This window comes from Bos grunniens, chromosome 27, assembly GCF_055505025.1.
Source record: "Bos grunniens cultivar Pamir isolate PY7600 chromosome 27, Bosgru_T2T1.0, whole genome shotgun sequence".
Lineage (NCBI taxonomy): Eukaryota > Metazoa > Chordata > Mammalia > Artiodactyla > Bovidae > Bos > Bos grunniens.
In genome coordinates this window covers 36,710,137-36,724,687 of record NC_141191.1, presented here as the reverse complement: position 1 = coordinate 36,724,687, position 14,551 = coordinate 36,710,137, and the positions used below count along the sequence as shown (strand labels likewise).

At 45.0% G+C, this 14,551-nt stretch overlaps 1 protein-coding gene across 15 annotated transcripts in view; it reads right to left on the bottom strand.

Moving 5' to 3' along the window:
* Positions 1-14,551, bottom strand: part of IDO2 (indoleamine 2,3-dioxygenase 2) — a 61,683-nt gene that overhangs the window by 25,307 nt on the left and 21,825 nt on the right. For 9 of the 15 annotated variants that reach the window (XR_015156229.1, XR_015156230.1, XR_015156231.1 and 6 more), the window contains 5 exons: positions 10,765-10,884; positions 7,318-7,436; positions 5,836-5,850; positions 3,774-3,873; positions 2,247-2,364 (listed from right to left, as the gene is read on the bottom strand). Coding sequence is in view for 12 of the 15 variants with exons in the window: in XM_086380398.1 (XP_086236524.1) it covers positions 2,247-2,364; positions 3,774-3,873; positions 5,836-5,850; positions 7,318-7,436; positions 10,765-10,884 (472 nt within the window). In the remaining 3 variants the exon portion in view is untranslated. The remainder of the gene's footprint in view (positions 1-2,246; positions 2,365-3,773; positions 3,874-5,835; positions 5,851-7,317; positions 7,437-10,764; positions 10,885-14,551) is intronic. The other 6 variants (XM_086380403.1, XM_086380408.1, XM_086380404.1 and 3 more) reach the window with 5 other exon arrangements.

The window sequence follows — 14,551 nt, the reverse complement described above, 5'->3', positions numbered from 1 at the left end:
TGTGTGAGCTGGACTGAGATTATGTGACAAAGTTCACTGCAGGGTGGTTCTCTTATGTCAACTGCAGCCCTAGAGCAAAGAGGCTCTGCCTTGGCCCTGCCTCCTCCTCTGCCTTGGGCACTCCTTCAGGCATGACTCCAGATCAGAAAATTCCTGGAAAGGAGGACTTTGTGGGGAAAAGGAAGAAACAATTCGTGCTAAAGCTGAGCTCAGAAAGAAGGAATCTTGGAAAGCTCCATTTAGGGGAGGAAAGCAGTGAAGCTGAGCTCTATTTATCAGGCAGACGAAATTCAACTACCAAAGAAATTCAACCAATGACTAAAACATTCATGTGATTCCTTACACCTTGAACTTTCTATTATCTATCATTTTTATAATGTCACTTTTCTGGTTACCATGGTTAAGTAACAAACCACTCAGATTCAGTAGCATAGAATAACCATTGTATTGTGAGCACGGCCCTGCAGGGCAGGAATCAGGGCCAGACTCAGCAGAGATGGCTATCTGCTTCACAGTGCTTGGATCCTCAGCTGAGGAGATGGAACTGAAGGTGCCTGGGCAGTGGGAACTTAAGACTCTCCCAGGGGCTTATTCACCCCTGTGCCAAGTGCCCAATGGGGCCCCTACACTTGGCCTGTCTGTGTGGTCTGACATCCTTTTTGATGCCCTGGTGACCCCAGTTGACTTTTCTCATTGTGACTCAGAGCACAGCGTGGCAGCTGCATCAGATGTTCTCAACCTGCCTGGGAAGTCATGCTGTGCCACTTCTGCTGAGTTCTACTGGTCACAGGCATGTCACAAGCCCACATACGTCACACAGGCTTCACCCTTTGATGAGAGGAGAATTCAGGCCACATGGTTAAGGAGCATAGAGGGTGGAAGATGCTGTTGGGGTTGCTTTTGAAAGTTGCAGGCAGAGACGGTCATGTCTCTTACTGCAGTGACTAGTAGTCACTTTTTATAGTAGACACCTGTATAGGATGTCTGTGTGGGCAAATTTGCCTTGGGGTGACACAAGAGAAATCATCCCATCACCTTCCCAGGCCATCAGACCTCCTGCAGGGTATAAGGAAGAAAGCTAAAGGTTGGCCCAGGCTGTAGAAGTGACTTGGAGAATGAGAACTAGGGAAATGTGTGAGAGCCAGACAGGGCTAAGGCCACCTTGCCGGGACATACCTATGACAGGGTGGAGGGCCTCCCATGACCTTCTGAACCACTCACTTCTGCTCATTCATGTGATCTGGACACCTGCAACGTCTCTCTAGTGGTCCTGACATCCTGAGTAACACACTCTGGGCACCTTGGCAAAACTAAAATCCATCTCACTAAGCTGGGAGAGCTGGTTTGGCAAGAGACCTACTCGTGATTGGGAGGGTTTAAAATTAAAATGGCAAAACCAATACAATATTGTAAAGTTAAAAAAATGAAAATAAATAAAATTTCTTTTTCCAACTTAAAAAAAAATTACATTAAAATTCAGGGAAATGGGGAGATGTGACTCTGACATGTAAAAAGAGGCCTTTGAATGAAAGAGTATGTAATCAGATGAATTTTGCAGAGTCTGCAATGACAATCTATCCTTTTAATGAAAGGATAAAACTGAGCTCCATCCAGTTTCCAGCTCCTTCCCTCCTGTTCCATTTCCTATAAACACTCTCTTTTACTAGAATCTATTTTGTTTTGCAGAAATAACAGGTGTTCAGCTCCTTTTCCTTTATTAAAAAGATTAGGCCCTTTTCCATTTCAGTTTTGGAGTTTTTCCTGAGAGAGGAAGTTGAGTAGCTGCCCAGAAATTGCCAAGTGATGTGATCACCAGAATAATACTTAAGCAGTTGGCGAAGGGTGTGACCTTTAAGTGGCCACTCCTAGGACAACCTATCCCTTCGCTGGCCACAGAAAAGAACTGAAGAAGCCAAGATCAGTCATGTTCTCTGGGACCAGGGTCATTGCTGGATAAAGCGGGTATAAGCCATATGTGTGCCCCTCCCCTCTTCCCAAGCTTCACGTGAGACCTCAACACACAGAAACGCAATGGCCGAAAATAGGAAATCACCCTAATTGCAAGTAAATGGAAAGGAGGGCAAAAGCATGAAAATATCCCTGCCAACCGAGAGCTCATTTTCCAATAGTCTGAACAGCAGTTACCTTAAAACCAGGCTAACACAGCAGCACCATCCCCTGGATTCTGCCCAGCCTTCAGGCCCTTTTTCCCACCAGGAGAGCCCTCAGGCATCAGAAGCATGTACCGTGCATTTGTCCCAAGGCTCCGGTGATGTCCTGGATGGAGACCCTCAGTCGCTGCAGGGCTTGAAGCAAGGAGTCTGGGCTGGACTGCAAGATGGCATTCACGGCCTGAACCAGGGCCTGGAGACAAGATTCAGTCCCTCAGTGCATTCACTTACGGTCCACTGAGGTGGGGAGTCCAGGAAGGGCAGCCCTCTGCCTGCTCCCCTGGGGAGCGCTCCTCACTGGATTGGCCGTGAGATCCTCCTGACAGGACAGTCTCTCTGGTCACCAGCTGGATGGACCTGGTTAGGTCTTTCTGGATCTTTCCACTGGCTGCTCCTTCTTGTCCCTCTCAAGGGCCTCCCTCCCTAATTTCCCTCCTTCCTTCTTCTGGAGTTATCACACATGAGCATCCTTCCTACTTCTATGCCTTGAATTGGGACACCTTCACTCCTCAACTCTGTCTTACAGAAAATCAGAATCTGTGGAGCCCTCAGCTCCAGAGCCCCCTTCATTAGCAGCCTCCACTTTGTCTGAACCCCTTACCAGTATTTTATTTTGTTTCCATAATAAACACACAGAATAAACACATGGATGAGGAGTAAAGTGACCACACAGTTTTACAGTGAAGGAGGGAGCAGTAATAATGGTAGCCCAATCTGGTCACCCCACTCTTGACACAGAAGGCACCCAAAATATGCTTATCAGGGAAGGTGGTGAAAACAGAAATCTAACTCCAACATCTCTAGGCAAGACATGGATGCTCTGTGGACATCTGACCTTCTTGGGACCTGCCTGATCCTTAAAGGGATTCAAGTTTAAAACCCCAAAGGGCTAGGTGACCTCAAGGATGATACATTTTTAGTTTAGCTAGTTTTTTTTTTAATTTTTTTAACTTTTCATTTTATATTGACGGTATAGCTAATTAACAATGTTGTGATAGTTTCAGGTGGACAGCGAAGGGATTCAACCATACATACATGTGTGTCTAGTTCCCTATGCTATACAGTAGGTCTTGGTTGGTTCTCAAGGATGGTTCATTTGAACTCAGAGCCTTTGTATGGCGTCTCCTTCTGCCAGAGATCAGCCTCTGTCTCTCCATCTCTGTCTCTCTGTCTACATTACTCAGGGATTAACTTTCAGATCTGTTATTTCCCGTGGGGAGTTTTGCCCAACCTGTTGAGTCTGAATTAGATTTTAGATGTCTTTACATGAAACTCAGCATTCTTTTTCTCATTACACCCTATATCAGCTCACCTTCCCCCACTGGATCCTGAGCCTCAGTTGGAGGCCAGAGCAATGTCTTTCTTATTCCCCCAGATCTCCCATTGCCTAGAACAATGTTTGTTTGTTGATGGGCAAGTGGTCAATTCTAAGCTTTATGGTAGTTGAGGAAAGGGAGCTAGAACGTATATCTCTTTGCTTAACTAACCAAAACAGGAGTCTATATTGATTCAGTCACTGCAGGGAAAGGGTCTGGGTGGGAAGGAAAGCTCAGACAGATTTCTCATTTAGGAAAAAAAAAAGTGCTTTGGGTGGAAAGATACCTTAATCCCAGGCACAGCTGCTTTCTCCACCAGAACAGTCACCAGTATAAAACCACGCAGGCTTTCTCCCCCAGGGAATGAGATGATGGTGTCCAAGTTCCTTGGGAGGGACAGATGACCATGTGGTTAGAGAGGTTTGGGCACAGTGAGTATGCAGGGCCCAGCAGTGGCCTTGAGTCAGGTAACTGCTAGTCCAAGGTGGAACCAGCAGCTAACCTTCTCAGCTCTGCAAGATGACTGAGGACAAACAGCTCTTCAGCAACATTCAGGAAGGAAAGGGAAACATCTGCTGCAGCCCAAGTTCACCTGAGCTGAGCTCCCAAAGTCTGGCACAGCCTTGATGGTCCCAGACCATCACTTCCACCTCAGGAAACCACTAAAGCACAAGTGGATGAGTAGGGCTGATTTTTCACACACCCTTCCTGTTAGGAACACAGAGTCATAGAGCTCCAGGAAGCATAAAATGATAGTTGCTCTGTCATGTCCGAATCTTTGGGACTCCATGAACTGTGGCCTACCAGGCTCCACTGTCCATGGGATTTCCCAGGCAAGAATACTGGATTGGGTTGCCGTGCCCTTCTCCAGGGGATCTTCCCAATCCAGGGACTGAACTGTACCTGTGTCTGCCACACTGCAGGCAGATTCTTTACCATCTGAGCCACCTGGAAGGCCCAGGCCATGGCTAACTCCACACCCCTTTTCTACAGACAGAAAAATATGGCCCAAAGAAGCAAACTCACTTGCCCAAGTTCATCCAGTTGCTTAGTCACTGGACCTGTTATGAAACTGAGAGCTGTTTCATAACTCAGGCTGGGACTCTCTCTAATCAGTCTCCCCCCCGCCCCATCCCCCACCAAATTCTGTATTATAGTAGTGAAAGCTGAAGACTAATAGATGATCATTTTTTAAAATTTTATTTTATTTTTAAACTTTACATAATTGTATTAGTTAGATGATCATTCTTAAATGACCTATTATCACATGGATTCAAATACCCCAGAGCTGGATCCAGTCTATGAAGCATGCAAACTTCATTCCATAAATCACGTCTGCCTCTAACATTTTAAAAACAAGAAGAAATGAAAAACACAAAAGAAAACTAAGTCAGGGACCCCCATAGTTTCAGCAGAGTCACATTTCTGTGCAAAATGGGGTCTTCACCCTTCATCTCTCCATCTTCCGAGCTAAAGCTTTTATGCTGAACCCCTTATTGAGCTGAGGTTTGTTGATTAGAGAGGCAATGTCAACTTAGAGGTTAACTGTGCTCTCTAGTGAAAGAGGAGTTTAAAAATGTCTCAACCAGACTTGTCCTGCAAGCTCCAGTCTCTGTAATATTTCAAAGGGATTCTGTAGCTGTAGCAGCCACAACCTGCCCTTTGTCCTTTCATAGAAGTTATGGTGAGACCAGAGATCTTTTTCAGATTTCGCGTGCATGTGTGCTAAGTTGGTTCAGTTGTGTCCGACTCTGTGCAACCCCATGGACTGTAGCCTGCCAGTCTCCTCTGTCTGTGGGATTCTCCAGGCAAGAGTAATGGAGTGGGTTGCCATGCGCTCCTACAGGGTATCTTCCTGGCCCAGGGATCAAACCCATGTCTCTTACTTCTGCATTGCTGCATTGCAGGCGGGTTCTTTACCACTAGATCATTAGACTTGAAAAAAATCACAAAGAATTAGAGAACTGGTGAAGCTTTGGTGTTTAAGGGGTGGTGAGGAGTAGTTTGTTTGTTTTCTCTTCTTGCATTGCCTTTTACTTTTTTTTAAATGTACAAACTGAAAAATGTAGCAAAGAAAATTAATTCCTTAATTTACACATAGCAGAGACAACTATTGTTAACATTTGGGCTGTTGATTTGAGGCATATGTTCTAGTCTTTTTTGTGTGTGCATTTCTATAATTTACATATTATACATGCAATATGGGATGCTTTCTTTTTTGTGTGTTTATTTTATTGTAAGTTTTTACAGTTAGGAAAATCCTAAAGTGAGTCTGGGGTCTCAAAGAGTCAGATACAACTGAGTGACTGAACTGAACTAAAGTGAGTGAAGGGTTTCTGATAGCTTACCTGATTTCCAGGGGTCTAGTCCAAGTTCAGTGATTGAGAAAAGAAAAAGAAAAGAAAGGAACAAATCAGTTTGCAAACTTGATATGCCTTCCAGGGTCATGTGTACACAAGTCTTGTGCATTTGTGAGCAAATGAACCGCAGACACACACACACACACACACACAGTTTGGATGTCAGGGGCTGCGACTAGACTGTGGACCCGAGGGCAGCAGAATGCACCATCCCAAATACACCACTTTGGTGGATTATTTTCAATTAAAGGTACTTGAGAAACAGCAGATGCCAAAAGGACACGCTGACCTCTTTGTGCCCCTGAAAGGAGGAAGTAAATCTTCCAGGTGAAGGGCGTCCTCCCTGTACCAGGAGGTAGAGAGATAGTCTTATCACCAGAGACAAGGAGTCAGGGCAGTGGAGCTTGTAGAAACAAGCCTTGCCACCTCTCCCCTAATTAGCTACCCCAAGCCTAAACCCCAGTGTCTTGTCAAGTTTTTACAAATGTACTGCTTCCTTGTCTAGAAGGTATAAAAGCTGCCCGCTTCAGTCACATCTTCAGCTTCATATTTTTATGGAGTTCCAACATGTGCAAATTAAATTTGTTTTTCCTCTGTTCATCTGTGCGTACATGAGTGCTAAGTCGCTTCAGGCATGTCTCTCTGTTTGTAACCCTATGGACCATAGCCAACCAGGCTCCTCTGCCCATGGGATTCTCCAGGCAAGAATACTGGAGTGGGTTGCCATGCCCTCCTCCAGGGGATCTTCCCGACCCAGGGGACTGAATTCGCATCTCTTACGTCTTCTGCTTGGGCAGGCAGGTTCTTTACCGCCAGCACCATCTGGGAAGCCCCCTCTGTTCATCTGTCTTGTGTCAGTTTGATGATTAGACTAGCCAAGGAGCCTAGATGTGAAGAAGGGCAAAGTTTTCTTCCCTACAGGTCTTGGTGTAACAGAGTGAGCCAAATCTCAATATACATATCAGACTCAAAACACTGAGACTGTGGCCATCCAGAAAATTTATCTTGTTCCTTTTATATCTTTGTAACAACCTGTCCCAGTGTGTTCAGAGTGGGTTGAGAGGAAACTCCTGTGAACTATGAATTTTGAACTTGTGTTTAAGTTCACCCCTTCTTTGGCACCACAAGTGTGTTAGTCACTCAGTCATGTCTGACTCCTTGTGACCACATGGATTGTAGCATGCCAGGCTTCTCTGTTTATGGAATTTCCTAGGCTAGAATAGGGGAGTGGGTGGCCATTTCCTTCTCCAGGGGATCTTCTGGACCTAGGGATTGAACCTGGGTCTCCACATTGCAGGCAGATTCTTTAATATCTGAGCCATGAGGGAATGCCCCAGGTAATAAATATGAGCATCCCTCATCCAAAAGAGCTGAGAAAGTTTGGACTTCTCCTGTAGCAAGAGAAATCACAAACCTCTCCCTTATCCAGTTTTCATTTGTTCAGATCCCAAGCACCCTCTCCTGTCTTACCCTCCTGGGTTCCTAGTAGCCCAGTTGGCCAGCACCAAGTCCGAGTGAACGAGGATAGGAGGGAGCCCCAGTTTCCTGGAGACCTCAACAAAGGGCAGGGCAAGGTTTCTTGGCAGAATCTTGCGGATATAAATGCAGACGGTTAGCACATTATAGAAAGAATGCAATGGAGGACACAATCTGTCTCTTTTCTTTTTATTGGCATATAATTGTTTTACAATGCTGTGTTAGTTTCTGTATAATTAGCTCCTGTGTAGTTAGTACAGGAAAGTGAATCAGCTACATGTGTACATACATCCCCTTTTTTTCAGATTTTTTTTAGGTCACCACAGAGCACTGAGTAGAGTTCCCTGTGCTATATACTAGGTTCTCATTTGTTATCTATTTTATACATGGTATCAATAGTGTATGAGCTTCCCAGGTGGTACTAGCAGTAAAGAGCCTACCTGCCAATGCAGGAGGCATAAGAGATGTGGGTTCCATCCAGATGTGGGTCAGGAAGATCCCCTGGAGGAGGGCATGGCAACTCGCTCCAGTATCCTTGCCCAGAGCATCCCCTGGACAGAGGAGCCTGACAAAGCCCCAGTTCATGGGGTCTCAAAGAGTTGGACATGACTGAGCAACTATGTCAATCTGTTTTTAATTCCTAAAAATTGTGTGGTAAAGAAACAACCTGAGAATAAAAATGGAATTATATGAGTGATCCATATAATTAATCCATGTAATTAATGTATATAATTAATTAACATATATCCATATAATTAATACAAGTATAACACACAATTCACTCTCATATTTATTCTTTAACAACCTAGTGGATGTATTATTTATGAGTATGGTCTGAAATATATGTGAAAAGTACAAAATTGGAACATGCATGTACATATGTAGTATAAAATAATCTCTGAAAATTGTACAATGCAGAGCATGAACAAATGTTGAGGTGTAAGTGGGGATTGAGTTCATGAGCAGTGGGAAAATATCCCCCTCTCTCTCTGTATATATATGTATTTATATATATCCAGATACATAATGTAGATAAATGCATACAAGTGTTTTGTGTACAGTCTTAGTTTTAGGAACAAATATGTGTATATGTTTGTGTGCCTGTGTCCTTTTCTCAGAGAGATGGATGGGAAGACTAGAACATTTCATCATACCCAATAGCAACTTCAAGTAAGTCACCTTAGGACAGTCCCCATTCAATCCCTGAGTAATCTGAGGGCCACTCTAAAGAACTCTATTTGTCCAAATATCCAGAAAAATTACCAGGACCCATGGGGATGGGAGTGGGGGGCTCTAACCATCAACAAAGCTAAATAGATCCAAAAGAATTCTTATGCCTCCTCTTTCCCACTTCCAACTTCCTTCCCCCTTAAAGTAAAAATATCTATTCATAGAAAGTGGAGAGGAGCCAAAGAGCCTCTTGATGAGGATGAAAGAGAGCTGGCTTAAAACTCAGCATTCATAAAACTAGGATCATGACATCCAGTCCCATCACTTCATGGCAAATAGATGGGGAAAAAGTGGAAGCAGTGACAGATTTTATTTTCTTGGGCTCCAAAATCACTGCAGTGGCTGCAGCCACAAAATTAAAAAGACATTTGCTCCTTGGAAGGAAAGCTATGACAAGGGTAGACAGCATATTAAAAATCTGAGACAAAGGTCCATATAGTCAAAGTTATGATTTTTCAGTAGTCATATATGGGTGTGAAAGTTGGACCATAAAGAAGGCTGAGCACTGAAGACGCTTTCAAACTGTGGTGCTGGAGAAGACTCTTGAGAGTCCCTTGGACTGCAAGGAGATCCAACCAGGCCATCCTAAAGGAAATCAGTCCTGAATATTCATTGGAAGGACTGATGCTAAAGCTGAAGCAGTCCTTTGGCCACCTGATGTGAAGAACTGACTCACTGGAAAAGACCCTGATGCTGGGAAAGATGGAGGGCAGGAGAAGGGAGGGACAGACAGTGCAGAAATGAGGTGTCTCTATAGTAAGAAAAGTTAAAGGAGAAAATACAGGGAAAGTAGAGATGGTTTGAGGTTGCATGTGGGAATGGGCGTAGGGAGCTCAGTGGTGATCTGGAAGGTCATAGACACACCAGAAGCTGGTGTCTTCCTCCCTTGTCACCTACTTCATCCCTTCCCCAATTGAGGATGCTGGTCTGGAGAACAGAAAGAGGAGGAAAAATCCATTGGGGTGTTCCATCATGTGTGCCTAGACTTCAAACTTTCCAACATCAGACACATGACTCTGAAGTTAGACGTCCTGACATTAAAACAGTCTGCAGCAGCTCTCTGCTTACTTCCTGGCTCTTATCTCGCTTTGCTTTGCTTTCATCACTGGGAGTCTCCTCTAATTACTTGAGATACAAATGGTAGAATAAACCTAGGCAAACAAATTAAGAACAGGTAGCTCACTCAAGCTTGGAGAAGCAAAACAAGGGTAACATCCTGATTTCTGTAAAAGGTCCATTTATAAAAAAGTGAAACCAATAGTAATTTATACTGAGGTAAGTGAAACTCAAAGACTTCATGTTCTGAGATTCAGATAAAAACTGTAAAAAGTTATGCAAGGAGTCAGAAGAGATTTGCATGAAATTTTAAGAGACAGACCAGCATTTGGTAGATAACAAGCAACATCAAAAAAATAAGCATAGTGTTATAAACGGTAATGTGTGTCTCTGGGGAATGAAGGCTGCATTAGGGAAATCAGAAGGTCTGGGTTGTGACCCTGGCTTTTCCACAAACTTGCTACCTAGCCTTGGGCCAGAAATTTACCTTCTGTAGTCCTTGGCGGTCTGTAAAATGGGTACGGCATTGCTATACTTAGTGTATCAGGTTGTGAACACTGTGGTTACTGATGTGTGTAAGAGCACAAAATGCTGTAAAACGGAAGTCATTCAGTGTTTCCTAATATCTTATGACTTGCCTTCAAATGCAACAGTTTAAAATTCCTAGAAGAAGGTGAGTGTCAGAAAGAAAAATAAAAAGAAAATGCCAAAACAAATGAAAGGGCTTCCAGTTCCAAAGAAAATTAACTGCCTGGCCAGGTGGGGAGAAATGGTCTTTCATTTAAATGGGCCTTTTGCACTTCATTTTACTGCTGCTCTTGGGTAATAGCTAAGTCATGTCTGACTCTTTGAGACCCCCACGGACTGTAGGCCCCCAGTCTCCTCTGTTCCTGGGCTTTCTCAGGCAAAAATACTGGAGTGGGTTGCCATTTCCTTTTCCAGGAGATCCTCCCGACCCAGGGATTGACCTCATCTCTCCTGTATTGCAGGCAGATTATTTACCACTGACCCACCTGGGAAGCCTTTGTGCTTCCTTCATCTCAGACCCAAAGGGAAGAACACGAAAGGACACATTTACCAGGAAAACAGTGTGGACAGTGTTCTCCAGGTACAGGGAACCTCCATATGACAAGACAGGAGTCCCTTTGTCCCTACCTCTTTGGGCTGCGTCTCTCCATCCTGCCAGACATATCCCATGGTGATAAAGCTCAGGACTAGGCGTGCCAGGCGCCACTCTCGGTAACCTGTAAGGAACTGGCAGTTCAAGAGCGGCATCTGTTCAGGAGAAATGTCCAGAGGTTACCAGTTGCAACTGGTTCCAAATAGGAAAAGGAGTACATCAGGGCTGTATATTGTCACCCTGCTTATTTAACTTCTATGCAGAGTACATCATGAGAAACGCTGGACTGGAAGAAACACAAGCTGGAATCAAGATTGCCGGGAGAAATATCAATAACCTCACATATGCAGATGACACCGCCCTTATGGCAGAAAGTGAAGAGGAACTCAAAAGCCTCTTGATGAAAGTGAAAGAGGAGAGTGAAAAAGTTGGCTTAAAGCTCAACATTCAGAAAATGAAGATCATGACATCCGGTCCCATCACTTCATGGGAAATAGATGGGGAAAGAGTGGAAACAGTGTCAGACTTTATTTTTGGGGGCTCCAAAATCACTGCAGATGGTGACTGCAGCCATGAAATTAAAAGACGCTTACTCCTTGGAAGGAAAGTTATGACCAACCTAGATAGCATATTGAAAAGCAGAGACGTTACTTTACCAACAAAGGTCTGTCTAGTTAAGGCTATGTTTTTTCCTGTGGTCATATATAGATGTGAGAGTTGGACTGTGAAGAAGGCTGAGCACCGAAGAATTGATGCTTTTGAACTGTGGTGTTGGAGAAGACTCTTGAGAGTCCCTTGGACTGCAAGGAGATCTAACCAGTCCATTCTGAAGGAGATCAGCCCTGGGATTTCTTTGGAAGGAATGATATGAAGCTGAAACTCCAGTACTTTGGCCACCCCATGCGAAGAGTTGACTCATTGGAAAAGACCCTGACGCTGGGAGGGTTGGGGGCAGGAGGAGAAGGGGACGACAGAAGATGAGATGGCTGGATGGCATCACTGACTTGATGGACATGAGTCTGGGTGAACTCTGGGAGTTGGTGATAGACAGGGAGGCCTGGCGTGCTGCGATTCATGGGGTCGCAAAGAGTTGGACACGACTGAGCGACTGAACTGAACTGAACTGAACTAAATGGCCTTGGGAGTTTTGTGGTTTGAAGGGTCCTTTGGGTGTAACTGGTAGGTTATCTTTTAGTTAAGGTGATCCTCACACACTCATTTCTGCCCTGATCTTAGGATACTGCAGTAAGAGAGGTCTTTCACATGATGTTGTTCATGAAATACCAATACTTACATCCCATGCAAGCCCCCAAATTGTCCCCATGGTAATGCCTGGACACTGGTCACCATTACTGAAGTGGCAGCTTGATTGGAGTGTTCTATAAACAGAATAAAGTAGTCCCAAGACTGACATCATGTATCAAATGTGGAGTCTCCCAGGGCAAGTTTTACAATCCTGCCTTATCAAACACCTTCTGCTTAATGGGTACCATTGTACTCCAGTAACAGCCCAGCTGCTGTGGGCGTGACTCTTTCGGTGTAATTCCCAGATGAAAAGGTAAACGGAGCCCAACGGAATTAGGAATCCACCCAACAAATTCCCTCCTAGGAGGTGGTTGGGGGAGCCCAAAGGCTGTTCAGTCCTTGTCCTAACCCTCCAGGTGACCCTGGGTGGGTCTTTCCACTTCTCCACTGGCTTCCTCTTCAAGATGAGTCATAGGGAAGTGTGAAGGTCATGTTGCTGCTGAAATCATCACCCTGTACACAAATATGTTATCGCTGACAGCCCTGCCTATGCAAACAGTACCAGTTTCTTGGTTTAGTTCTGGCCAGTCCTGCCTTTTTCGGTTGACACCAACAGCCTCTGAGCTCTAATTTCCCTGCACATCCCTGCTGGGTTTCCTCGGTGCCCCCCAATCCTGCCCCTAGTTCTAGACATAGTCAGATCTAGATCCTTCCAGGTGCCCCTCTCTGGGATCCCAAGCGCCAGAAGGGCGGCTGTGGACATGGCATGTATCTCTTTGAGAGAGGAGTGGGATGGGACCAGGGGTCCTATCGCCCACCGCCTCGCAGAGGCTTCTGTCCCTGGGATGGGACTCCGTCCTCCGTGGTCTGCTAGGGGCAGCCTTTCCCTGTCTTCTGCTTTGTACCAGATTCCACATTTCACCCTAAAAATTGGCTGAGATACAATCTTGAAAGTTCTGTGCGTTAGAGGGGTGTGGGCGGGGGAGGGAGGGAAGAGGGGAAAGGCGGGGTTGGGGGGACCAGTGACATATTGCATTTTAACAAGAACCAGCCTGAAAATTACAACCACAGTTATTTATTCAGTACTTATGCTAAGGCAGTTACTAAACTGTCCAAGCCTTGATGCTAAAAGCTTCTCACTCAGGTTGGTATCCCATTTTCTCCCAAGACCCGTAGGCCAGAACCGAGTATCAGCGAGGGTAAGATATTCACCCAAGGTTACAGAACCAGGAGGGACTGAGCCAGGGTTCCAGTTCAGTTCTGCTGGCCACTGCCCTGTGCTATGAAGTCCGCTCTGCCAGATGGAAATCTGAAAGCCGTATGTGTCATTTTACATTTTCTATCAGCCACATTTTGAAAATAGGAAAGAAAAAACAAAACAAAACAAAACACTAAAGTAGAATTAGTTTTAATAACATTTTATCAAGGTTAATATATGCAAAATGTTAACACGTGATCAATATTTAAAATATTGAGATATTTCACACTCTCCTTTTATAGTAAGTCTTCAAAATCCAATGGATATCTGACATGTTAATTTGTCCCAGTCATATTTCAAAGGCTCAGTGGCCATGAGTGGCTACTGGGTACCTATCCTGCAGCCTCAAGGTAAAGGAATAAAGTTCCAAGATGTTCTGGGGTCACCTTCTGTTTTTCCTAGCTCAAGATTTATAATCAACTCTTTTTCTCCAAGGAGCCCTACTTCCGTTGATTGGAAAAGAGTTCAAATAAATGGGCACTGGGTTTGCTCTTTGCTACTGGAATGCCACTGTTTCGAGATCCTCACAGTGGGCAAAGTTAGGGAATAGTGCATGTGTATGGGGGTGGGGGTGTGCCCTGGTGGCTCAGGGGTAAAGAATCTGCCTGCAATGCAAAGAACCCAATGGACCTGGGTTCCATCCCTGGGTCGGGAAGATCCCTTGGAGGAGGGCATAGGAATCCACTCCAGTATTAATGCCTAGAGAATCCAATGGACAGAGGAGCCTCGCAGGCTACAGTCCATGTGGTTGCAAAGAGTCTGACACGACTGGATGAATAAGCAGCAAGTTGTGTGTGTGTACACCTGTTATGCTGCCACTGCTGTTTAGTCCCTAAACCATGTCCAACTCTTTTGCAATCCCATGGACTATAGCCCGCCAAGCTCCTTTGTCAATGGGATTTCCCAAGCAAGAATACTGAAGTGGGCTGCCATTTCGTTCTCCAGGGTATTTCCTTACCTAGGGATAGAACTCGCATCTCCTGCTTGACAGGAAGATTCTTTACCACTGAGCTACCTGGCAAGCCCGTACACCTATTATATACACTGTCTATCCACACAAATGTATTTGTCCATCTATGTATCAGTGTGCATGTGTGTGTATATAAGGGCGTCCCAGGTGGCACTAGTGGTAAAGAACCCACGTGGTGATGGTGGCTTAGTCGCTGGGTCATGTCCGATGCATGCGACCCCATGGACTGTAGCCTGCCAGGTTCCTCTGTCCATGGGATTCTCCAGGCAACAATACGGGAGTGGGTTGCCATTTCCTTCTCCAAAGAACCCACATAAATGATGCTAAAATGCTAAACATATCAGATGTC